This window comes from Ursus arctos, unplaced genomic scaffold (assembly GCF_023065955.2).
Source record: "Ursus arctos isolate Adak ecotype North America unplaced genomic scaffold, UrsArc2.0 scaffold_18, whole genome shotgun sequence".
Taxonomy (NCBI): Eukaryota; Metazoa; Chordata; class Mammalia; order Carnivora; family Ursidae; genus Ursus; species Ursus arctos.
Window position 1 is genome coordinate 31872492 of NW_026622852.1, and position 26440 is coordinate 31898931.

The following is a 26440-nucleotide window of genomic DNA, read 5'->3' on the forward strand; positions in this document are numbered from 1 at the left end:
AAATGTTTCATAGAAATTTATAGTAAAGTTTCAATACCTTGAGACTTAGTGTGAAAAGGGGTATTTGAAAAGGCATGATGAGAGTTTCCCTATTTGAAATGCTCAGCTGAGCTCAAGTTGCTTTAAACACAGCGTGTCCCGGGTATGCCCACTGAATTGCAACTTACTCTAATCTCTCCTAGGTGGGTCGTATGCATTGGAACATGCCTCTGCTCTGGATCTGAATTCTGTTCCCCAGCAGGACTGTAGTACTCCCTTGGGCCTTATTCCAATTTCCTTGAGCCTCAACACCACCTCCTCACTACTCCCACTAGGTTGGACTAGGTGCTCCGTGCCCCTAGTCACTGAAAGGCGTCCTGTTTTAATCCAGACAGAACACAGACATGGATCTACTTGCTTGAGTATCACCACTGTTTTACCTGAACTCCAACCAACTCCTCCCTTCTTCCCTTAGAGTCAGATGTCCAGGACATCAAAGGCAGCCTAGAATAGATACCCTTTTTTTGATTGTTCCTGGACATTATAATGGGACTGTTGGCACCATACCCTCAGACGAAGTGGCCAGCTGTATGGCTTTCCTTACTGTATAAAGACACCCTGTTTTTAGCTAATCTTGCCATCTCAGTTTGTTCGGTACTCCTTGTTCTATGCCCATTGTGTTCTCTAGCATCTGGCTTTGGATGTTTATGATAAAATGTTAGTTCTTTCCATTTTACTCTTTTTTAATGGCAAAAAAAGGATTCTTTATAATTTAAATATGGATTCTGCTATTTATTTTCATTAATTCCCAGGAGAAGTAATTAATCAGTTTTTGAAGTCTGCTTTGGGTGAAAATACTTTGTAAGTCTATTCCTTGAAGACCATTCTGTCAGATGCACAAATAACACGAGAAAAACTTACTAACAGATGTCCCCAGCAGAAAGACTTTCTCTAGAACAAATACCCGCTAAAGCCCCTCACTCCTTTTTTTCATTCAATAAAGCAATAAAATATTTAATTTAGCTCCTGGTCTCTAGAGACGGCTGAGAGAATACTGTGTTAGATGAAAGAACATCAACATACTACAGCATAAGACACAATATATGGATTTACAATGGACAGTAAAGAAAGCTAGAGTAAAATGAAGCATTACCTTAGGATCATGTATTCCAGAGAGCTCTTCATAGATCTTCTCACCTACCATGACAGCAGCCAAGTTTGCCGTGTATGTAGAAAGGCAAAACATACAGAAAATGGCCCAAAGGTTCATTAGAAACCTGCCGGTCCAGCATTTTGGGGGTTTGATGGCTGATGTTCTACCAAACAAGAGGGCATAACAGACATTCAAGGCTGAAGAGAAGGAGAAGACTTTACTTCTATTTCGTCCCTTGGGAGTCATGCCAAAGGGGCTCTTCCATTCATACAGAGTGAGGAAGATGGCAGTGATGTGCAGAGCCACAAAAATCCCTAGCCACATTGTCCAGTGGAGTGGCCACATGAAGGCTCCAATGGGAGCTGCTGTGTCTCGGGTCCTCACTAAGATGCCCAAGCTGGTGGAAAAGAAAGGACTGGTGAAATCTATCACCTGGCTTCGTGCAGTATTGATGCTGAAGGAAGTGACTGCCAGGTGGGCCGACCCACTCAGGAGATCACCCACCAGCCCAGTCCAGTGCCCATTTTTCCAGGCTCCATACTTGCCATCCCCAACAATATAGAGGTCAAAGTCAAAGTTCATGTCTTCCGCTAGCTTTTCCAGCAGATCAATGCAATATCCATAGCAGCACTTCTTGAATTTGATGGGCACTGTATCATTACTGCTATGGAGGCTGTTAAAAAGGCTGTCCAATACAGAGGAGTCATTAGTCATGGGGTTTAGACAGAGTTGGCCAGCAGGGCACAAGCCTTCATCGTCTACCTCCCGTGTGAAGACAAATGGATGCTCGATCAGGGTAACCACTCTCAAGTGTAGTTTACTTGGGTACTGGAAGTGGGTTTTGTGCCTCTGGGCCTGCTCTGGCCATATTCCATAGTCCATGACAATCTTGCCCCCTTGCCATCTGCCCAAACGGGTCCACATTGGCTTTCCCATGGGGTCATGTTGCAGATTCCAGATGAAAAAGTTGTTTTCTGAGCTGATGATAGTGGAACCTTTTACTTTGATGGAACCACTGAGGCCTCTGAAAGTGGTGTTGGCTAGAAACCTGGCAAAGAGGAGCAAAGGCAAAAAGTAAGGAAGACAGGGGAGGCCAAAGACAGGAAGGAGTGCTCATCTTTGCTTCTCTGCCTTAATTAAAAGAAACTCTAATTTTTTTTTAAACGTATTGCCTATAATTTCCTCCGGAATTAATAACTTGGACTCTTTCTAAGAGAAGAGTCTTATTTCATTGAGCAAATGAGATCTCCCTCTTAGGTTCTAACATCTGGGTTAGGTGCGTGACTCTTTGTCTTACTTCGTATCTCTTTATTCCTAGTTAAGGGATGTGTTGTTTCCTGTTATAAACTGTTAATTATATATTCTCACAACTTTCCAAGCTATGGACGTTCTCAGCATCTTTAACATGTTTCATTTCTACTGTTCACTCTATTCAATTGCAATGAAATCAGCTCAGTAAATATTATTTTTGATGCAAGGAATGAGTTTTAGTAAGTATGCCTATCCTTTTATAATTGCTTAAAAATTGCATTCATAATTCCAGAAAATAGCTTCATCTTACTTTCAGTGTGTCTTTTTTCACAGTGGAAACAATCAACACATCTGTCCCCATAAGGCCAGTCAAAGCAGCCCGTTGGATATCATCCATGGAACAAAGGAAAAGATGAGAAATAGACTTGCAGATCTCAGGATAGCCTTAGGCTACCCTCCCTCTATAAGTCATTAGAGAAAAACAATTGGCTCTGGTTCTGGAGAGAGCTTCTCTGCCCAAGTCAAAGAAAGGAAAATTACCAACTGAATGCTATACTGATTCCTAATCAAGGGAGCCAGGCACTGTCAAATATATGTTCTGATATGCGCAAGGCAGGAAATGCTTGGTCAGTGTCTGGGAAGATAAGGCAATATGAGGTAACATACAAACTTGTGGTACTTTCTTACTGTTAATTATGGCCTGTGTCCAAAGAAAAGCCTAGATGTTGACATAAGACACGCCTCTATTTGGATTTTGGTTCAGCTACCTTCTAGCATTGTCCTTGGTTTTGTCTTCAGCAAAATGGGGGAAATAATACTGCCTCCATGACAAGGCCTGGAAATAATGCATGTAAAGTATATACCCTACCTTTTGACCTAGAACAGATGTTTCAGATATGGTACCTATTACTCAATGTCATTCAAGTTTTTTTCAATCAAGGCTGTCCCCAGGTCACTTTTCCCTAATCTCTAACAGAACTTCTCTAGTTGGAGATACAAAGTATTGCATTATGAGAAACTCATAGAGGGTATTCAAGACACATTTTAAATTAAAAGGAATTACAATGAAAGTGGAATGTAACAATTTTTTTTTTTGAGGAATCAGCTGATACAAGTCTAGACTCTCAGCAAAACACATTCATCCATTGCCTGCCACCAACATTACTCAGTAATTTACAAATGCAAATACAAGTAGTAAGAAGTTATGCTGCCACAGAAGGGACATAGAAAAATCAAAATGTGTGAAGAATGTACTAATTTTCATTAGAGATATAAATGTAAATCACATTTGAAGATGCTCCTATCACTAAATGTAATGAAACTGCTCATTTTGGTAGATTGCATGTAATGGTAATTATTCATGTTAGCACTCCCCAGTGGGACTCTCTACCACTTAAAATGAATTCTATTTTGCAACAAGTAATGAAGTCTCAGTTATCTTAGATTTTAAAATAGCTTTATGCTTCTTTAGAGAAGTAGGGAACCAAATCATTAAAATATAGAGATTAATCAATTGATAATTACCTAGGTACTATAAAGGAAGAGTGTCTACAATTGTGCTTCTAATAAGCAATCTACTATTAGATGTGTTCTCTCTCCCTCTCCCCCCCCCCCCTCACACACACACACACACACACACACACACACACACACTGACATAGCCTAGGGAACAAAATGGTTTGTAATAAATAGGTTAATTTCATTTGCTCAATTTGGTGATCAGTAAAGTTGTAGTTGTAGAAAGAGAAACCCTTCACTATTTTAAGAATATCTGGGACTTGATTATTATAGATTTTTAACTGGATGGACCCTTGAAGGACTACCACTGCAAAAATGTATACTTGAATCATTTCAGAAATCTTTCAGAGATTACGTAACTCCTTCATTCCAGTAGAACTTATTTCTCATTAATGATGTTCAAAAACATCCAAGATGGTGGTGACTGCAGGACCATCAGTTGTCTCTCAGGCATCCATTTGTCACAGAAGTGTAAATCTATCAGGATCTAAATGTCTTTGATTTTCCCAGACCAGAAAACCCAGTGTTTCTTTCACTATACAATTGGCACCAAGAAATTGGGTCTCAGAGAATCCCCATTTATGACAGATGATTTTGGTCTATTTTATTTTCAGTTCTACAGAGAAGGTAAATTAAAATAATCTCATTGATAGCTTTTAGTTATAGTCACCTTCACTATGTATTCTTTGTAATGTGATGACAACGCATAAGCAAAGTTTAAATGCCCACTGATGAAACGGCTGGAAATCTCACTTTTGCTCCAATCAGTTTCTACCATGTTCCTTTTAATTCTGCCTGGATTCTTCTTGGATGAACAAGAAAACGAAAAATCAGGAATAAATTTATTGACAAGAGAAACTGATGCAAATACCGTTCTTAACATTAGAGTTACAGAGGTGAAAGACACACTTGTTCTCAAGGATGTGAAAGTCTTCTGATGGGGAGAGAGAAAAGCAAAGAGGCAATCAAAAAGTCATGACAGAGGTAAATCTGGGTGCCACTGGGACAGAGACTAAGGGCTCCTGCACATTCTACTGCAGACGAGACAGGGAAGGGTTCTTAGAGGAGGAGGTGCCAGAGTTGAGCCTGCAGGAAAAAACAGCCAGGAAGAGAAGCTGGGGACTAATACTCTCAACCCAGGGAGACGTGTGCGTAAAAGCCAGAGACAGAGCGCAGGATGAAATGCGGTGAGAAATAAGGCTGCAGATAAAAGTGGGAAACGAATTTCTAAAGGTCTGAGATTATGATGAAGGTAACGAATGGGGAGCCATTGAGGGAATTTTATCTGGGGAAGGACATGACCATCAGATTTGATTTTAAAAAGGGTTTTCCCTCTCTGTTAGCTATATAGAAAATGGTTTGGAAGGAGGAGGGGGCTGCGCGCACTTTCCTATGTGAAGAATGATGCTCCTTCCCTCCTTCTCTCTCTGCTTGTTTCATAAGGGGCTTAAGGTGGCAAGAGCTAAGGTAATAGCCGTGTAAGTGGAGAAACGATGGCATCGTCAGGAGAGACATAGTCTTCAAAAAGAAAAGTAGTGATTTTAAGGCACCAAATGCACAGGGTTGCATTTCGTCCACAAACCACACTAAGGATGTGTGAAACTCGGCTTGATGGAAGGTCACGTAAATAAGTCCTGGAGTATTTAATTGAATATCAGCTCAGGGTAAGCCCATATAGCAATGTGGGTATAAAAAGGAGAAAAGCGATCTTAAATTCTTTTAATAGAAATTTAAAATTTCCCTGGGTCACAGGGACCAATAATATCACCACACTCTGTGTTGATCGCACTACGGCTCTAGCCTGGAAATGAACTCTAAATAAACCTTCCAGCTTCAAGAATGTTATGAGGAAAGGTAAGGAGGTGGAAAATATAACAAGAGGTAGGAAGCACAAAAATCCAACGGGAGAGCAGGGTAGAAAAATACGAGAAAATAATATAGGAAAAGCAGATCGCAATGAAACTGTAGAGGCTTTACATGTCCATTTTATGAGATTGGATTTTATTTAATAGGAGAAGGGACCCATGAAAATTTCTGAGCAGAGTAATGATACAAGCAGAGGTGTGCATTAGTAATCTTGATCTGGAAACAGGTACGCTGTGTACATAGGAAGGAAGAGATGGTGACCAGGTGACCACTTAGAAGAATATTACAATAGCTTTGTCATGCGTGATAAGGGCTTGGATCTTGCGCTGAGAGTGAAAACCTACTTGAGCACCGTGCCTTTCCTGTGGAGTGTTTAACAAAGCAGTCAGGTATCTATGTTTTTTATCAGCACACCTCCCAAGATACCACTCTGCTCAAAAGAATGAAGCTCATTAGTTAATTTGCATTGAGGTAACTTATCACTTTAGTAAAAGCTCCCAATTATCTCACTAATTAAGTATATGTGTTGATTTGTATAGGAGCCAAGATAAAATGTATACTTTGCAAATTATGTAAAAACTGTTGAGACAGTTCACAGTATAAGCAAGATCAGGTTTAATACATTTAAGATACATTTTAGAAGCCACATTTGCACACAAAATTTGACATGCTAATTAAAGGATTTTCTTATTCACCAAAACAAATTAACAAAGATGTTAAAAAAACAACACATCACCCATTCAATCATTGATTCATTCAATAGTAGTGTATGCCAGGCACTGTGCTAGGGGCTAGGGGATATAGTAGTGAACAAAACAGACACAAATCTATGCACCTTATATTCTACTGAAGGAGACAGAATAAATGTGATAAATAGGCACTATGTATGGGGTATTAGAGCTGCTAAGTGCAAAGGAGGAAAAATAAAGCAGAGTACGGAGATAAGATGTGTCTGGGTTGGTGACAGTGAGATGAAATTTTAAACTGAGGAGGCCAGCAAAGGAGGTAAAGAGCAGAAGAAAGGGAAGGAGCTAACCAGAAGGAGGAGATCTAGATAGAACATTCCTTGTAGAGGGAGCACTGAGTCCAGCTTTCTTAAAGTGGGGTCATGTCTATTGCTTGAGGAACACCTACAGGAGTGAGGGGCGTAAGAGTTTAAGATAAAGTGAGAGAAAATGAATGGGTAGTGGGAGTTCGGGAAATAGCACGTTGCGGGTCATTGTGAGGACTTTGTTTCTTCTCTGCATGAGGTGGAAAGCCATCGGTGGATTTTGAGCGATGACGCAATATGACATGACTTGCATTTTAACAGGATCACCACAGTGCTGTGTTGAGAACGAGCTGAAGAGAGAGCAGTGGCAGAAAGACCAGTTAGGGGGCTGTTTCCAACTCCCAGACAAAAAGTGATGATGGTTTAGCCTGAGGTGGTAGCAGTGAAGGTCAGATCTTGATCTGTTTTGAAGCTGGGAATAACAGGATTTCCTAATGGTTCAGATATGGTTGCTAGGAAAAGGAGAGCAAGGATGACACCAAAGTTTTTGTCTGGAGCAAGTGGAGGCTAGTAGTTGCCATGGAGATTAAAAAAAAAAAAACTGTAGGAGAATCGTTGAGGTGGGTGAGAACTACCACTTGAATTTGCTCAGGTTAAGTTGGAGGTAACTTAGAGAAATCGAAATGCGGATGTCAAGTGGATAGTTGGAGACTGTGTGGGGCTCAGGAATGAGGTCCAGACAGGAGCTATGAAATTGGAAGCCATCCCTCTAGACATGGTACTTAAGGAGACCAAATGAGATCACCAGATGAATAACTATAGATGGGCAGGCCCAGGTACAAATCTGGGGCACTGGGAACACTGGAAGGCCGTACCACTGAGGAGGAACTAGTGAAGGGACCTGAGATGTTAACCAGAGAGCTCAGAGCAGAGCAGACCGCGTTGGGTTCTAGAAACCAAGTAAAACCAAGGAGGGGCAGTGGTCAACTGTGTCAAATACTTCTATATTCCTTAATAAGAGAATGTTAACTGCAGTGTTTATCTTAATTTACCTAATTACATTATTCATGTACAATTTTTACTTTGTAAAAACTTGGGTCTAAAATTTACTAATGAAGTTAACTAAAAATCTCCCACTACAAATAATGTTGTCACGTTCTTAATGGATTTTAAGATCTGTTGCCCCCTGATTTTTCTTCTTATTCAGCATATAGTTTTACTAGTATTATGCATTTTATATATTTATAAATCTATACATTTTCTTGCTTTTTAACTAGTTCTGTAATAATCCCATTGTTTCCAGGCTTCCTTTTGACCATGTAGGAACCAAACCATTGTTTAAATACATCATCATCCTCGCATGTTTTCTTTGGTGCCCAGGTGGTCATAGGTCAAATGTTTATTACTTTGATCTTTTTTCACTCAACTTATCTTTGTATATCTACTTCTCTCATTTGTTTTTTATTTCTTTTTAAATTGCCCTCTTATCTTTGTTTTTGTTTTGCTTTTTTTTCCTGTACCGTTGCCTTCCATTAATCTTATTTGTACACGGGCACATTTTGCTCCGTAAAGCCATAAAATTTATTTTCCCCTTTGGGAACTTTCTTTTGTATCATTAAAAGAATCTGTATTCTCATTCTCTTATATCTTGAAAAATGAGCTGAATTTCTTTTCCCATGATCATCTCATCATATTTAATATTCCTCCCCTGAGGAATGAGAGATTTGTACATCCTCCATAAAGCTCTATAAAATTTTTAGACTGTGAGAACTCAATTTTAAATTTTTGCCTTTGCCTCTATTATTGTTAGTGACATTCTCTCCAACTTCCCTCCCAGCAGCCCCACCTAATTCTTGTTAGGCTGATTTGCTGCTATGCAGTCAATCTAAATATTTATTTCTTGGTCACTTTAAATTTAGCTCTAGAGCTACTGACTATAGCAGAAGCTCAATAAAGCCCTTTTAGTATGAGACAAAGGAATATCCTTCAAGTTTCCTGTTCTCCTTTTCCTGGGGTGGGGATGGGGTTGGAGGGGGGAGGGAGGAGAGTTGGGAAGAGATCTACTAACGTTCAGAAATCCCATCTTTTCTTCACATGATTCATTATCTACAATCATGTAACGAACCTGCCAGTCAAAACTCACACCCTCCAAAGTTCTACAGTTTTACATGTGCGACAAGCTCATGCTCATACGGCTCTTCTGCTCTTTATCATTGGAGAGCCCCAAACTATTCTGTCTTTGGATAGTCTTACGTCTTTTAAAGAACTTAAGTCCAGTTCTGATCTTTAACAACCACTATAGATATCCAGTTGTCTGAATTATCCACTATTTATATTTTCTGTTTGTATTTTAATCCATGTGTGTGATTTTTCTTAATTCCTAAAGACTTTTCCCTAATGTCCCTTGTTCTCTAAATTATCTTCATTTTGTGTCTCTTCCCCAGGCTCTAGATTATTTCCCTTTCCTCCAGGTTTCTTAGTTTCTGACATGTGAGTTAATCCATGGTTACCTCATTATTTCTTTTTGCTCTTTCTCTTATTTTATTTTTCTGAATTTTCTCTTCTTTTTCTCGTTCCCTCTTTTCCTGTCGGTGGACGTTGTAGATCAGAAACGCCAATACTGTGTCCTATTAAAAGGAGGTCTTGTCTTGAATCAGCTCTTGACCATCCCTGGTTAATTTTACGATTTTTGCTGTAGCCTCTCTAGGCCCCTCCCACTCCTTCTGAAATCCATCGATTTACCTCCTTTTATGCTTTTCATGTCTATTTTACCATCTCGTTTTTTAAAAAAATGGCTGGAGACCCTTTGTCTATTTGTATGGGCAGCTGTTACCAGTCCAGCCTTCACTTTGTGGCCTCTTTCACTGCAGCAGACCCCTGCCCGAAGACATGAATTTGCCACCTCAGCCACAGAGCTTGCCCATGGTCCAATTCTGTCAGAGGACATTGCTTTCTTCGATTTTGTTATCTGCATATGGGACAGCTCTCCATTTTAAATATTAAATATAGATGATTTCTTGAGCTCCATGTGAAATGATGCCTTCACTGTCCTCTCTAGTCCTTCACAGTAATCCTAAAGGGCAAGTATTTGACAGATGATCACCTCCATCTTTGACTTTGGGCCATAAATCTCTGAGGGTGTGGATTTTGACATTCTCTACAGTCTGAGAGCAGTTTCTTCCACAGAGTGGCTGGTAGGAATAAACAAACCCTCCCTTTCCACGGCTCTGCTTCATAACACTGCAGGCTGTCAAGCTGAAAGAGACTTCAGCCTGCATCTAAGCACCTAGAGAGTACGGAGCCATCTTGGAATCTTAGGCACAACACAGTGCCTGGCCAGAGTTACTGCTCAGTGAGGTCTATGGGGTAAATGCAATTAAACACATGTCTTCTGCTCAGACTAGACATGTATCTCTTAAAGGGCTCTTCATCACTTTGCCAGAAGAATACGGCTCAGCCAGCCAGGAAGTATTTGCATCTGCAATTTATAAATTGTTCAAAGCATTAAAATTCTCATACATTTTCCCCTGAATAATGGATAGTATAAAAATAGAAATTAGTTCAATGGGAAACCTCTCTGATGATAAGGAATTTAATAGGAATTAGAAATTGATAAATTTCGATCCTCAGAGCAGAGGGCCCCATGTATTTTAATCATTGATCACGTCAACTTTTAAGCTCATCTTTTAAAATAGATTTCTATCAGTTAAGGGACAACAGCAATTTAATAACATGTTAAATATACATATGTACAAACATACGAATCATTTGAGTCTATGTTTTGTCAACATCAGCAAAACTCAGTTACTTACAAGTGAAACTCTACAGTGGAAGGACAGCTCCTGTCCTTCTTGGCTTTTCTCCCAAGAGGAGAAAAATAGTAGCCTATGTGATTGTGTTAATATACCTGTCGGGCTGTGTTACTATCGGTGTGAATAGTATACATCAAAAAATCAGTCACAAGGATAGAACACTCTTTTTCCTGCTTTCGTGCGCCACAAGTGACAAGTTGGCACTTTTTTTTCCTGTGTTTCGCTCTCACATTGTAGTTAGATCTGTTCCATACCCTTAAGTTGTTTTTCTTTCCCTCTGCTTTTTGGTATGAACCTTGACTCTTCGGCACAATTGTGGTCTGTGCCCAGCCCTTGGACTGCTAGTTGCCTTGTGGAATACCCCAACTTACTTCTTTCTAGCTCTCTGGATCTGGCTCCAGCACTAACCCAGGTGCTGATAACCCTTCCAGCAGCACAGCCCTGGCATTGGCGCATCATGCGGTATTTACCAGTCAACCATCCATCCAAAGGGTTATAGGGTCTGGAGGTGGAAGTGGCCTGAGAGATAGATCTGGATGTCAGAGCAGAGCTACAGTATTACCCTCTGCACTTTCATACCTCTTTCTGACATAGTTCCAAACTTTATGGTAGATGCATACAAAGTAAAAAAGTCAACAAAGAGCACAATTTCCTCTCCAGCAAATAAAAGCTTGGAAGCTCTCCTAATTTGGAAAAATTCCACAGTTTAAATAAAACTTGCTGGATGCTGGACTAAGCAAATTTGAGCTGTTTTCATCAAAACAGAGTCCTGAGGGAATACCTATTTTCCAGTGTTCCTTATTTGAGGCTTCCATGACTTAGTGAAAATCTCAGACTCAGTTCTTGGCATGACTTAAGTGACACAGAGTGAGCGTGGCAAGTTCAAAGGATTTCAATCAAGTTAGTCCAGTGATAGGGGTTCCTACTGGAAACATCTGGAAACAGAACTTAAGTGTTGGTCCCTAAGATTCATGACACCAAGGCACGTGCTTTCTAGAAGTACTGACACCTTGGACACCCTAGCAGAGAGTGTTAACGTAGGAGTAACAGCTGGACACACTAGGTTACCACACAGCAATGGGTTCTCCTTGGGGATACAAGGAATCAGTGTTACCAGCCTCCAACCCCTGGCTCCCATGTTCAGTGCAACTGCATCTCTTCTGTGTACCTGATGAAAACTATAGGCTAACTAGTTTGACTCAGTAGGGTCCTCAGACAAGAATGCTTATACATGGGTCCTCATGCCTGGTGATTTATATAGCTTTAACTGAAAGAATATGAACTGCAAAGTAACGGGATCCCAATTAAGAAAGGTTTATATTAATTCTGAATTAGGAATTAGGATTTAGATGAACTGGTTTAAATCTTCCCCTATAAAGTACCAGCTGAATGACCCTAGACATACCACTTGAGTTTTCAAGTTGGGAATCCTTATAATCATGGAAATTAAAGTTTCTAAAGATTAAATAACTTTGCTAGGGTCACAGTGCCAGCGAAGTATCATAAAGGTGGACAAGAACATCCAAAATTAGAATTATATCACCCAGCCTCAAGTCCTTCTGGAACTCTTTTAACATCCAGGAATAAAATGGGGCCCATCAATTTATATCTTGCGATTTTTGAATGGGTATTTGTTTTGGTCTTTTTTTTTCTGAAGTTTCCTAGTGCCTCACAATACCAGCACATAGTAGGTTGCAAACAATATGTGCAGAATCAATAAATAAAGCAACATTTACTAAGAATAAAAGGCCAGTGAATCATGGTATTGCTTGACCATGCAAGTATAAAGATGAACATAACTTGGAGGAGAAAGAGTATCCAGCATGTTGGACCGTTCTTCAAGGACAAATGAGGAGGGGGCCTAACAATGCCAGCTACTGCCAGAGAATAATGGTAGAATGGGTGTTGTCCCAATGAAGAATGATAGACAGCTAGGTCAAAGAAAGTGGGTAAAAAGATGGATAATTAGAGGAGCATATCTTCTCTTAGTAAGAGAACAGAAGAAGGGGATTGTAAGCTTCTGAGAACAGGGCCCCTGTTTTCTACTCTTTATGTCTCCAGCATTAGCCAAAGGCCTCACCTAATATTAGTAAGCTTCAACAAATGGTTGTGAATGAGTAAAGGCACTAATCACTGCCTACTTGATACAGAACTGACCTGCAGAAGCTGTTCAAAGAATAAAGGCAAGATTCTATGGCCTGTTGAGAAGCTAGAATAACTATCAGGACTATAATTAGTAAGCTAAAGGGTCAGGGACTTCTTAGGCCAAGGGAACGAGGGTCTGTAAGTGCCTAGACTCTTGAAATCCTTAAAGAAAGGATAACAGTCTTCGACCATGCTATGACTAGCCCTAGGGAGCTCTTTCTCTAGGAACAATAGATTCATTAGAATCCAGAGCCTAAAGTAAGCATGGACAAATCCTAACCCTAGAAACGGTAGGTCAAACTCCTACTCACTTTCGCCAGAGTCTGGTGTTTATAATGCAATAAGGGAGTAAATGCAGGCAAGGCTAAAACTAATTTTGAGAAGTAAAAACAATTTTTCTATCATAATGGTTTAAAAAATTACTTTCAAGGTTTTTATACAGTATTACTTTGGTTAATTCGTTACAGGATTATGACTTTACAAATATGTCATGGCTAATGTTCTGCCATTCAAGTGACATCAGTATGCATATAAAATGCACACTTCTTAGCTTGGCATAAAAGCCCCGTGTGGCATGCTATCGAATGAACTACTTTTCCAGAATCATGTCAAATCCTCTTCATACGCAATGTATGCTCCAACTGTACCAGATTTCTCTTTAGGGTCTTGCCATTTCCTAGGACTGTGAATTTGCCCCAAACCAGAAAATGACTTGTTTAGCTAGATTCAATTCCAGTGTTTCTTCCTCAGTGTCTGTAAAGATTTAATTATTTCCTCCTCTGTCTATATGAACGTATCTCTATTTTTAAGAATCACGTATCCTTTTGTTTTATAATCATTTCCTTACTTTCAACCTCACTCTAGTTCAACAAACAGCCATCGGCTACACAAAAACACTCATGTTACTGAATAATATACCAGATATCATCGCTTCAAATAACTGGCATTTAATAAAATGACTTGCAAATAAATTGTTAAAGATCACACCATAAACTTAACCCCCAAGTGGTTTTGTCTACATGTACCTTAGATGGACATTTGCTCTGGCGTGTGGGGACCCCGGAAGAATAAAATCCCCTATACCTATCGTTCCATCTATGTAGCCTGCCATGAGAAATCATTTTTCAAGTCTAAAGCCTAAGCTGAAAAATCCATGTTTTTGGCAATTTCATTAACATTTTAAAATGTTAACAATTCTGTCAGGCCAAACTGAAAATGACTGTGTGAGAAATGAAAGCTTGCATAACTGACACCCGCTCTTCATGGCTCATTATCCTCATGACTTTCATTACGCAGTGAAGGAGTGGGGTCAGCCTCACAAAATTTAGGAACAATTAAGAAAATTACTGTATGCAGATGTGACTTATGGACTGAGAATAACGAACTTCCTAAAAGACTGTATTCAACAAAGTAAGTAAGACTGATGGAAATTCCACAGATGTTTTATGGCTTAAGGCAGCTTTTCAGATATTCATTATAAAGACTCCTTCCAGGGTTTAGCTCACTTCCCTTGAACCTTTCCTGAACACTCCGAAACTTTCTCTTTGACCGTATTCCTCAGGGAGCCTAAGAAGTCCTAGGCATATTTCCTGAACTTCTTGGAGTTCACTCTCAAACACACTCGTGGAGATGAAAACATTGTCACTGACCCTTGTACACTGTGAATTGCTGCTGGGCTCCATACCTTATGCTCTTCTTTTAAACTTTCAAACTTTGTGGAATGAACATGTGGAAACAGCCATAGGGGCAAAGGTTATCCATGGACCTAACATTCCACCAAAAAAAAAAAAAAAAAAAAAAAGAAAGAAAAAAGAAAAAAGAAAAAAAGAAAAGAAGAAAGACACTAAGTACCTAAGTAAAAAAAAGACTATGTTTTCAATTTAGGCAAAATTTTATTTATCTGTGAGCCACCTATTTTTCTTCTACAGCCACAGATAATGTAGGATGTAAATATAATATAAAATTTCCTTTCCTTCCTTCTATTTCAATAAATGTCTATTAAGTGGCTCCTATGTGCTAGGCATTAAACGAGGCTGAATAATAGTGTCTCTACTTAATGAAATTTATACTTTAGCTCAGAAGTCAGACACATAGACAAATAATGATGATGGAATGGGCTAAGTGCCACCATATAATTTCATGTACAAAGTACCATGGGATCCTGTGAAACGAGGCACATAACTGTAATATAAATTAAACCTTGAGGAGCCAGAAAGATCAGTTTGATCTTGATAAAATGAACCCCTAGGGTATATACAACCCAAGTCAACAAATATTTCTCTCTGTAGTTTCTAAACATTTTTAGGATCCAAACAGAATCATTTTTCTTGTGCTCTCCATTTTATATGAGGCAGAAAGATGCTAAATAACTTAATGTAACTTTCGTAGGGGTTTTTCCTGTCTGCTGTTCATGATTGTCTTTCCAAAATAATGACTATTCAAAATCACACATCAAAGTTTTGCTTATATTTTTGTTATGAAGGAGGATTTTTTTTATCCCAGATAAAATCCTGAGCCTCAATTACGTGCTAGTTCAAAAATAGTATATTAAATCTTGATAGCAGCTGTAAAATAAAATATGCAAAGACTTTAATCTTGCGGAAATTCAAATACAATATGGGGAAAATGGAAAGTTCAGATGATGACAGAATATCTAATGTTATCATCAGTAGATTCCTAATAAATGAATTTTGAATTATTTTATTGTATTAACAACATTCTTCAGGGAGTGTATAGGTTGTGATTAAACTCTGCCAATATATGGCATTTAGCATGTTGCCTTGCACACAGTAGGTGCTCAATCTATATATGTAAGATTAAATGTAAAATGCTTATGACCACTTGACATTTCATCGAATAGTCATGTCTTTTTTAAAAGGCAAGACACTGTGAGGTTGTCTTTTGTGTCTCAATATAGTAAGATATTCTTGCTCCAAGAGGGCTGCCTGCTCAGTCAGAAGAGCATGCGACGCTTGATCTTGGGGTCGTGAGTTTGAGCCCCAAGTTGGGTTTAGAGATGACTAAAAATAAATAAATAAACTAAAAATGGGACCAGCCTGGAACTAAGCCTTTACCTTTAAAAGAGCAAAAATTTCTCTGATTTGGTCTCTCTGATCATAGGTGGTCCTTTTCAGGAAAAAATCAGAACCCTTTAAAATATCTTCCAAGGATAGTCTCCTTTTCCCAGGGATCATGAAAACTATTTCCATGTTACGGGTTATTCTTTAAATTAAATGGATTTTTTCATTCTAGCTTCTGAACCAGACTGATAAACTGGAGAAGGTACCTAAATAAAAAGGTCCCTAATTAGAGGTACCTAATTATGGATATACATATACATAATATAGATATTATATATATCTATATCTATATCTATATCTATATCTATATATATATTAGGTACCTTTAAATAGGTCATATGTAACACAGGCCTTGCAAGATCAAACTAATCTTTCTGGCTCCTCAAGTTTTAATTTATATTAAAGTTATGTGCCTTCTTTCACAAGGACCCCATGGTACTTTGTACATGAAATTATATGGTGGCATTTAGCCCATTCCATCATCATTATTTGTCTATGTGTCTTACTTCTGAGCTAAATATATATATATTATATATATATTATATATATATAAACTCCATGTTTTTGGCAATAAAACTCTTGTGGAACTCTTAGTTCTGTCTAGCTATCTATTGCCTATTGATCACCTAGCCAGCTAGCTACCTAGCTATCACCTACCTATTACAAGGACCCCATGGATAGTAGGATCTATTGTTAGGTCCATTTTACATAAATGGATACAGGACACTGGCAACTAAGGCTCAGAGAAGTTAAGTAACTTGACCGAGTCACACAAGCAATAAGTGGCAGAACTAAAATTCAGGCTCAGAGAGTCTGGCTCCAGGGTCTGTGCCTTTAACTATGACTCTACACTGTTTTAAGCATCACGGCCTGGGAGGAGAGAGAAAAATCCATTTGCTGCTCGACTAATTTTTTTCTCTGTATAGATTTCAAGAGATTTGTCTGAGTCTGTTGATATAAGAGTGGGCAGGGGAGAGAAACATTTTTTGTGTAATTACTATGAGCCGAGCATGGTGTTAGGTACTTTTCATACATAATTTTATGGTATCTTAATTATCATCTATCACGCTATTCAATGTAATCCTTGCTTATGAACTAGAAAACCGAGGGTCAGAGTTTTTAAACAACTTGCCAAGAAGAAATAGCTAGTAAGAGGCTAAACCAGGGTTTAAAAGCAGGACTGTGTGTTTCTACGACACACCATGCGCTTTCAAATCCGTAGACCAAATTCCAGATGACAGATCATGAAATACTCGCCTCTGTAACCAGACGCCTCTCAGAAATATTATTAGAGTTGAAAGCTACTTGAAGTCAAGATTTCTGCAAAGGGGAGAGAGAGGGAAATCTTGCTTCCTGTCAAAACCCTGTGCATGGGGATGTAACACAGGCCTTGCATCCTACCTTGATAAATATTGTCCTGAAGTGAGATTTGTGGCATCCACCTCCATGCAGTTCATCGTGCTGGGGATAAGCGCGAGTTCTGGCTGGATCATGGTGGCCGTGGCTATAGCTCTCGCAACCAGTTCCATGGCATCTTGTACATAGTACTCGAAGACGGACTGCGTTGTTTTTCCATGAGCAATGAGCCCGAGGGGCAAACCTTCTGTCCTCAGTTCCTCAACGTTCTGGGAATCCCCCAGCACCCAACGAAGCTCAGGGGGCATTACTCCAAACTGGGTGGTAATTTCGAAAATCCGCCGGATACTTTCCATGTCACAGCCAAACATCACCATGGTGGGCGTACTGTTCTTAATACTCTCAAGCTGGACCTGCAGGAAGCTCAAGAGGTCCTCGGTGGAGGAGAGGTTGGTGGTGATGTTGATGATAGACCCAAGGTGGAACTTGGAATTTTTCTGGGTGAGGAGGAGGAAGTCAGTGACGTTCCAGTCTTCCTGGCACAGCAACAAGCTAAAATTGTACCAGTTGTTCATGGTCAGGATTGAGACAGTGACATCAGCATCAGAACTTAATGAATTTTCTAAACTCAGTTGTAGGTGAAGGGGATTCTGTATTTAAAGATACGAAAAAGAAGAATTAGAAAGCATTGGCCAAAGATGGTAACATAGGGTATGTTTGCTTTCTTATGAGGCTTACTTAATCCTATATTTTTCTCTACGATTTTCAAATGCCTCTGGGATAAAATTCCCATCATCTGGAAAACTGTGTTTCCTATCTAATGAATTACTGAATCCTTACAACGGATCTTCCTTGCTAAGACCAGAGGGCGAATGGTTTTTAGTGTTAAATGTCAGGGCTCACACAACTGGTCTTAAACTTTTATCAGGCTTCTCTACTTCCTTACAGCTTGTCCCCTTCTTGTATTCCATTTCTAACTATGGTTGTTATTAACTCATTTGTTAAATTCTCCCCTCAGGTGAAATAATTAAAAGAAATTATGTTTACTTTCCTTTAAAACAAACAGCAGAGAAGCCTAAAACAGTGCAGGCACTTGTAGAAGGATGGTGTGGAAAATGTTCACGTCAGTTTCCTAAACTTTCAGCCTCTGAGGAAGGCATTTTTAATATATATGGCCCTACAGCCTGAATGTTTGTGTTCCCCCAAAATTCATGCTAAAATCCTAATGCTCAAAGTGATGGTAGGAGGAGGTGGGGCCTTTGGGAAGTGACGAAGTCATGAGGGCAGAATCCTCATGAATGAGATTAATGCCCAACAGGCTCGAGAGAGCTCCCCCGCCCCTACTACTGTGTGAGTGAGTACACAGCGAGAAGCTGGCAGGCTGTAACCCAGTAGGGGGCCCTTCCTTGATTATACTAGCACCCTGATCTCCAACTTCCAATCTCTAGAACTGTGAGAAATCAACTTCTGTTATTTACAAGCCACCCAGCCTGTGGTCTTTTGTTATAACAGCCCAAACGGATGAAGACCTATGTTATAATTAGCAATACACACATTAGGATAAAATGTGTAGTTCGGTATCGAAGGCTTGATTGCATTTGTGTCTACAGAGAGGGGATTTTTGCTGGGAAATGTGAAATGTGTGCCATTTAAACACACTTATGGAACTTCCATCACAATTTCATCTACTTAGGGAATTCACCAAATCAGTGAAGGAAGAGTATTTTTTTCTTATTATCTTTTCTTATTTGAAAAGTCACAAATCATAAATCATACAGGTGAAGTGGAAATAGTTCTCCAATGAACACATTTGTTCTCTGTTCTTCCTGAGACTTACTTATCCCTTAACACGGGCACCCCAAGAATGTTGAGCACAATACCTTCCACGTGCTAGGTGCACAAGAAATATTGGCTGAATTGAATTAAACACTTGCCCACTGGAAACTATGAGACCATAGGACTATTTGTGAGAACTTCCAAACACTTGGGCAAATAATATATGTAGAGAAACGAGGAAGGCTTTCTCAAAGTTTCAAGTGCCAAACAAAAGGTAAGTGTGGCCTCCCCTTACCCACCTAAAAATGTGTAACGAGAAACAGGATTTGACTGAACTTGTAATTCTATGAAGGACCAAAAGAATTTTAATATGAGCAGACGAAGGAGTGAAGTTTGAGAAGGGATTTTTGGGAGAAAGACTATGGCCATAGGCAGTGAATGAGAGCAATCATGCCGGTAGGTAGGATGGAGTTTTAAAATTTATTCTAAGAATTTAACTTTTGTCCTTCAAATTAAGCTTTTGAGCAGGGTTTGTAATGAGAAAAGCAGAACTGCTGGGGAATCATCTATGAGCAACATTCAACAGGGAGAGGGAAAATAAGCCCTTTAGGATCTTGATTAGGTGCAAAGTGTTTAAACTGGAAGCCAGTGTTGGTCATGGTAGGAAGGACAGGAGAAAAGTTTTTGTTTTTTTTTAATTAAAATTTAATGACAAGATCAGATGTGAGAGGCAAAAAAGGGAGAGGTGTTAGAAACCAGGAGACAGCATCCAGTAGGCAGTTCCTGGTTTCCAGGCTTGAGATGCCACCATACAAGATCTTGAGATGAGAGGAATGGAAGCTTCCCTTCCTCACTCCTACTGTTGATCAATATAAATTCCTCCAGAATGTTCTTCTTGGCCTCTTTTAGCTTTTCTTCCTTTCTATTTCCTCCTCTGCTTTAAAACCCTCTTCCAGAAGCAAAGAGGAACGGAGGGCAAGCTCTACATTTAGCTGGCAGGAACAAATTATTCCCAACTATCTTCTTGGCCTCAGCTCCCTATTTTGTTACCAGCTTTCTTTCTAAAACATAAATATGACCACACCATTCTTCTGCACCATAACCTCCGAGTCACCCATAGAGCAAATTTCAGAATCAATAGTATGGCTTAGGAGGCCATTCCTAGTCTTTAACTTCACCTCCAACACTCCAAACATGCACACCAAGATGAATCATAGCAGACAACTTATTTTTCTTGTACCAGAGTGAGCATTTTCACACCTACACAGATAGGGCATGCTGATCTCTCGACGTCTCCAGGATGCTTTGCCTGTACTCATTCATCCTGCAAAACTCAGCTCTTCCACGCAGATTTCCAGAAACTAGTTCATGTAACATTTACTACCATTTCTGCTGCTATTAAACTTAAAAAAAACTGTTTTTTAATTTAAAAAATTTTTAAAAATTGAAGTATAGTTAACATAACTGCTGATCTTTTTTACTCACAATTTTTGGCCTGTTTATTTCCTGTAATGGTGATTCGGGTTTTTGTTCTGATTGTTCCTCTGACTCCTGACCAAGCAGAATTAATCATCTCATGTCTGTGTCCTGGTCTCATTTTGGTCATCTCTCTAATACAGGACTCTTCACACCATAATATAGCTATTCAATTAAGTCTTTCTCTCCCACACTAGACTGGAAGCTTCCGGAGGTTAAAGACCATATCTCAGCCATCTCATATCACACTGTTCTTAGTTAGTCAGAGATGGTGTTTGTCAAACACAGTTTTCTTTTGCTCACCTAAAGTCCTAGGCTATGATCATAATCTCTGCACTGAAAGACTGAGAAGAAGACCAATTCCAGCAGAGCATCAAGACCTAATATTTTGCCCCTAGTTGGAACAAAGGCTCATCCATAAACTTCCTTCAGAGGGATTCATTAAATTGGTATGTGAGGACCAAGTTTTAATGGAAGCAGGGATGAAAATATTCTCCTTTTGCTGAATAGGGAAGTGAAATTAGCTAACGATATTGAGCATTTAGCACCAGGCAGAAACAACTGCATTTGGCATAAGAGTGACGTGGTAGTAAAATGAAGGACAACTTTCCCTCCGCTGCCATGGATAATTATTAATCCACATAATCATCCTCACCCCTACAAGCAATCCTATTAAGAAATTCCAGTTGAAGTTAATTCTTTAACAGACTTATCCTTTAACACCATTCTTCAAACAAATATTTATTAAATAGTTTGGAAGCATCTAGTGATATTGTATTTTTCTAGTAGCCTCAGATGCAACATCTTCCAATTTCTCTCCATATAATAATAAAAGCACAGGTCACACACACACAATACAAACACACAATACAAAAACTTGTAACACTAAAACTCAAGCCTAATAGTAAAACTTCCATCAAAATCTGGGGCAAAATTTAAACGAGACTCATAAAACCAAATTGAGAATCAAATCGATATCTTACATACAGTTTGCTATTTGCAAAAGAGCAAATCCATGCTGAAAGAAGATATAATTTTTAAAAAATAATTTTTGCCTAAATCAGAGATTCAGTAACAAAATAACCCAACAAAATAACCCAAAATAACGCAATAACAAAATAACCCAAGAGGCATCTCTCAACCATGTAGACAGAGTGAAACTGTCTCATAAGTGCATTCGATTCATATAAATTAAAATAGACTCAGTGGAGGGAGGTAGGGAGAGAGAAAATATAACACTAAATCTCCCCTAAATGAGCGTACTCCTTATACGACATGTTATATATAATTATGTATTATAATATATGCGTGTTACTGCACACAGTCATGTACACAAAACCATACATGCCAAACTAAATAGATAATTGAAGGGGCTTTCAAATATAATTTTCCTACATGTTGAACTGAATCTTTATTTCTACCTAAGATGACATGCCACTCTGCTCCACTGATTTTTAAGATTTGATTCTCATCATAATCTGCTTCTACATTAGTTTGGAGGCTAAAATTCTCAAAAGTATAGGGCAAGAATGGTCATGCTGAAATGCGTGCATGGAATGAAATCTCAGTAAGTCAAGTGCAGAGCTGGAGGGACAGAGGAGTTGCCAGGATGGCAATGCAGTTGCCAGTGTCGGGGGGTCATTCAATGATGCAAGGAAAGACTGCTTCACCTGCTATGATCACACTGGATTGATAACTATATTAACTATTTAACTAATGTTAAAATTCCACGGAAAGTAAAGTCAGGCAAAGATGGTATTAAATTTGGAAATAGAAAAATGATAGAGGGGCCTTGCCTTAAGAGATAGTAGAGTACATCAGAAAATGCAATTTCTATAAAACAACAGTTAAAACAGGGAAGTAGTAGCAAAAGGATTAACAGGTAAATAAATAGAACAGATGTGTTTATGTATTTAAAGAAGTACATTGATTTAATAGACTACATTGATATCTCATATGTTGCAAATCATAAAGGAATATGGAAGAAATACACATGAAATCAGGGGTTGAGAAAATAGATCATTTGTGAAAATAATTTCTTTTAAATTCTTAATTCCACCATATATTAAAAATCAATTCCAGGCCATTTAAGAGTTAAAAGTACAATAGCAAATCATTAAAAGACAGACCTAATAGGTACCTATGTTTCAGAAATCACAATGATGAAGAGAAATACATTGAAATGAATATTACAAAATACCTTATTTCTAGCATTTTTAAAAATTAAACACCTATCATAAACAACAACAAAAAACAAAGGGAACATGAGCAATAAGAGAACATGTGAAACAAATCTGATAGACAAAGAGCTAATGTTCACTAAATACGAAGAACATTTGCCGATCAATCAGGAAATAGAAACCTCAACTGAGCACTCATTCAATCAAGAAAAATAATCTAGGCTTCCACGGTGAGCCATGCCTCTGCAAGAAATTTCCCATTGCCTGTGTAGGGAGTGAGAGCTAGACAGCACACAGGTATGTAGACAAATAAACACTAATTATAAATATTACTGTAAATGAAACTAATAGGGTGAGGTAAGAGTGGGAAAGGGGGGAGAGGGTGCCAGGAAAAGTTTAATAATTATGATTAGTATGGTAGGTGGATGCAAATATTTGCACTAGACAAGCACTCGCAGTTGGGACTTGAGCAAAAATAAGGAATGTATATAAAATGACTAATCACTACGTATAGGTAAACATATACAATGATTCATAAAAACATACACATTTAACTAATATTGCAGTCTCATTTTGACCATCCATTCTCTTTCAACTAGATACTATCTTTCTAGTCCCAGATAAATGGTTGGAACTGCCACCTGCTTCTGTATTCCCCTCCGATGCTTCACTCTCCCCTTTTGTAGTGTCTGCAATCTGTTTCCTTACGTCCTGAACAGTCCACGCTGGCTCGGCCACGGTCTTCTTCAGTCAGCTGAGCTTGTCTCTCCTTTCCTGGGGCAGTGAGTAGAATGGCTAGGGACAGTAATCCTGGTAATCTCTTAAACTCTGGCTCCATCATTTATGAGCCGAGTGACCTTCTCCAAGTCACTTAGTGTCTCTGAGTCATAAATTCCTCATCTCTAAAACGGGGATAATTCTACCTCCTTCCTTACTGATTCATTGTGAGAATGAAATGTGAGAAAGTGATAATGCCTGGGAAGTGCCTGGCTCCCAGGGAAGGCCTAGGAAGTGGAAGCTGTTACAATTTGCTTAGAGTTAAGTCACTGTGCTGGAAGTGCTTTTAAAGTGACTCCAAGGCATTTTTTTTCTTTGCTATTGTTCTTTTTCATCTATTTTCACACAATAGTCCCTGAAATACGGATCTTTTACTAATACCAATTACACCAACTCCCTAGCAGGAAAACAGCAACTCTGTCTCAGGCTGGGGGCGGCTATTTATTTGGGAGATACTGTGTTCCCCGCAGAGTATCTGCCTCCCCCCAACCCCCAACACACAAAAAGAAAAAAACCCAAAGCCCCTTCTTTTTTTGGTACTGGTTCTAGCCTCACTTTACAAGTTAAGGAATTTTTGGCGCCAACTGCTGGAAATCCCCTGTCAATCTTTGTTCTTCCCAAGAGCACAGATTCAACTATTTTCTGGATCAGTAAAAGTCTCAGAAACAGGATTGGCGGCAGTCAAGAGCTTGCCAGATGCTTTGAGACGTTCCCTGACAGAAGAAAAGAGGTAACGAAGCCAGGTTTGCTTTGAGAGTGAAGAAAAAAAAAAAAAAATGAAATTCTCTCAGCTCTTTCCTGGGCAAGCAAACCATTTAGTTTTGCCTTCTAGGCCAAAGCTCAGACAGCTCAAATGAGCGTAATATTTCCACCACTTTTAACAGAGATGAAATTCCCTTCCTTTCATGAGTCTGCTGATTACTGAAAGTGTTCAAGGGGCTCAGAACTGGCGTTCTCCCCTGCTATCGCTTCTCCTCAGCCAAGGAGGTCACGGGAGGTTTGTGGTTTCTCATTATCTCACACCTCATTTGACCTATATTATACAGAAGACTGTTTTTTTCTGAAAATTAAAGCTTATTCCTTTAGAAGCTCAGGCTTTTAAATAAATGAACTGTTTTTTTTACCATTGCATTAGGGATTCAGGCAAACAGAAGGCGCAGTCCATGCCCAGAAATTGTAATCTAATAATAATAATACAAATGAAGAGCTAATATCTACCAATGGCCCTGGTGCTTTATGCATATTGTCTTATTTTATCCTCACAATGGCCTCAGGAGGTGACGGCAATTAGCTTTTTAAATAAGTGACAAAAATGAGGCTCAGAAAGAATTATTTTTCCAAGACTGCACAGCTACTAAGAAGAGCGAGCCTGGATCAAAACCCAACTTCGTAGGACTTGAAAGCCTGTGCCTTTGGCTAGTCTATACTACTCTTTTCACTTGATAGAACATGAGAGGTAGAGCCTTGACATTCACAGACTTAATATTTGTAGTCCAATTCTTTGCAAGTAATCCTAAAGGCTCATGGAATCCAGTCACTTTTAAGACACGCCCTGGCATGGGTTAGCATGACATGCCCCCTGAGGCTGGCGCCTGGGAACTGGGGAGGTGGGGAGCGTGCTGCCCAGCAGGCACATGGCTTCCCAACAGTTTTTGTACTCGTCCTTCCATTTGTAGCAACTCTTGTGAAATGACAAGACTTGTATTTCTTCATTAACAACAGTTGAACAAAGAAAGTCAATCATATAATTAACGACAACCGTTTTGTGTTCGGTAGAAGAAAGTATGGAAAGGCTCACTTAAATTTTTCATTTAGATTCTACTGAATTTCGTGTTTGAAACTATAATGTGTAATGGTGTTCCACCATAATGTATGGGGGTGTCAGCAAAGATCTTAGGACCTATCCTGCAGGATTTCTGAGTGATAGATAAGACAACGCATAACCAAGTAGTAGAACACGATGAATGCATCAGAAGGCGGGAATATGGGCGCATGGTGCAGTTGGCATAATATTGCCAGTTAGGCTGTGTGCAGCAGTATGGGGAAGACTAGAATTCACCTTCTGGAATAGAGAGGACACTGGTAGACTGACCTGCTCTTAGGAGGAAATGTTGGCATGCATAATGTTGTCTTCACCATAACTGGCTGATTTATTTATCCAACAAAACCTGTTGAGAGCCCATGACATGCCAGGCCACGGATAGAGCGATGCATGTCTTCAGGCAGAAGAAACACTGGGAGCAGTTGTGCTACACCCTTTGAACAAACTCAATCTTTCTTCGTTCCAGGCTGATTTCCAAAAAGGAAAGTCGGTTTGTGGTGATTACTCAAGTTTCTCACACTCGGCTTTTGGTCACACTTTTTTTTTTCTCATTCGATTTCCATTTAATTATTAATACCCAATTTGTTCATCCACGTTCCACCCCATTTCTGCCTTTTGTCCTAGATGGTAATACTTCGTTTCACTCACCTGACCCTTTGTAATCTTTAAAGCCTTTGGCGGCCACTCACTCTCTGAGCCCTGCTCTCCTCGACCACTCAATAAGATATACCCTGCCCAGGGGCAACCTCTGATGCTTCAAACTGTCACGATCAAAAGGAAGGGCTTTGATCAAAAGGACGTGGCTACCGAAGATAAGTAGTTGTACGGTGTTTAAGAGAAGTCAGCTCAGGCGAAATGTCCCAGCACAGGAAAGGGTGAACCAAGGACAGGGAGGCATTTGACATCAGGAAAGACTATCAGCAAGCAAGACGGTCCAAAACCTTGGTCTGGGGTTCAGAAGGTCACGGCAATTCCCAGGAGCGTCCAGAAGAGAACATGGTGGCTCTATGTGGAGTAACTCAGATCTCTGTTTGAATGGTGGTTCTTTGACCAGTTGTCTGTAACAGACGTTGTTGAAAATCATTTAGCCTCATGGAGCTTCATTTTCCTTTTCTATGCAATGAAAATGATGCTCCCTACCTTGCAAGGTTTGTGAGGATTAAATTATACATATAAAGCATCGGCACACAGTAAATAGTAAGTGGTAGTTTATAATACTGCTGCTGCTGCTGAGATTAGGAATGTTATACCAACAGAA

General features: G+C 39.3%; 1 protein-coding gene across 3 annotated transcripts in view; it reads right to left on the reverse strand.

Moving 5' to 3' along the window:
* Positions 1-26440, reverse strand: part of GRIN3A (glutamate ionotropic receptor NMDA type subunit 3A) — a 147347-nt gene that overhangs the window by 85045 nt on the left and 35862 nt on the right. For all 3 annotated transcript variants that reach the window (XM_026506109.4, XM_026506108.4, XM_057313630.1), the window contains exons 2-3: positions 17197-17801; positions 1133-2180 (exon numbers count right to left, since the gene is read on the reverse strand). In XM_026506109.4, coding sequence (XP_026361894.1) covers positions 1133-2180; positions 17197-17801 — 1653 coding nt within the window. The remainder of the gene's footprint in view (positions 1-1132; positions 2181-17196; positions 17802-26440) is intronic.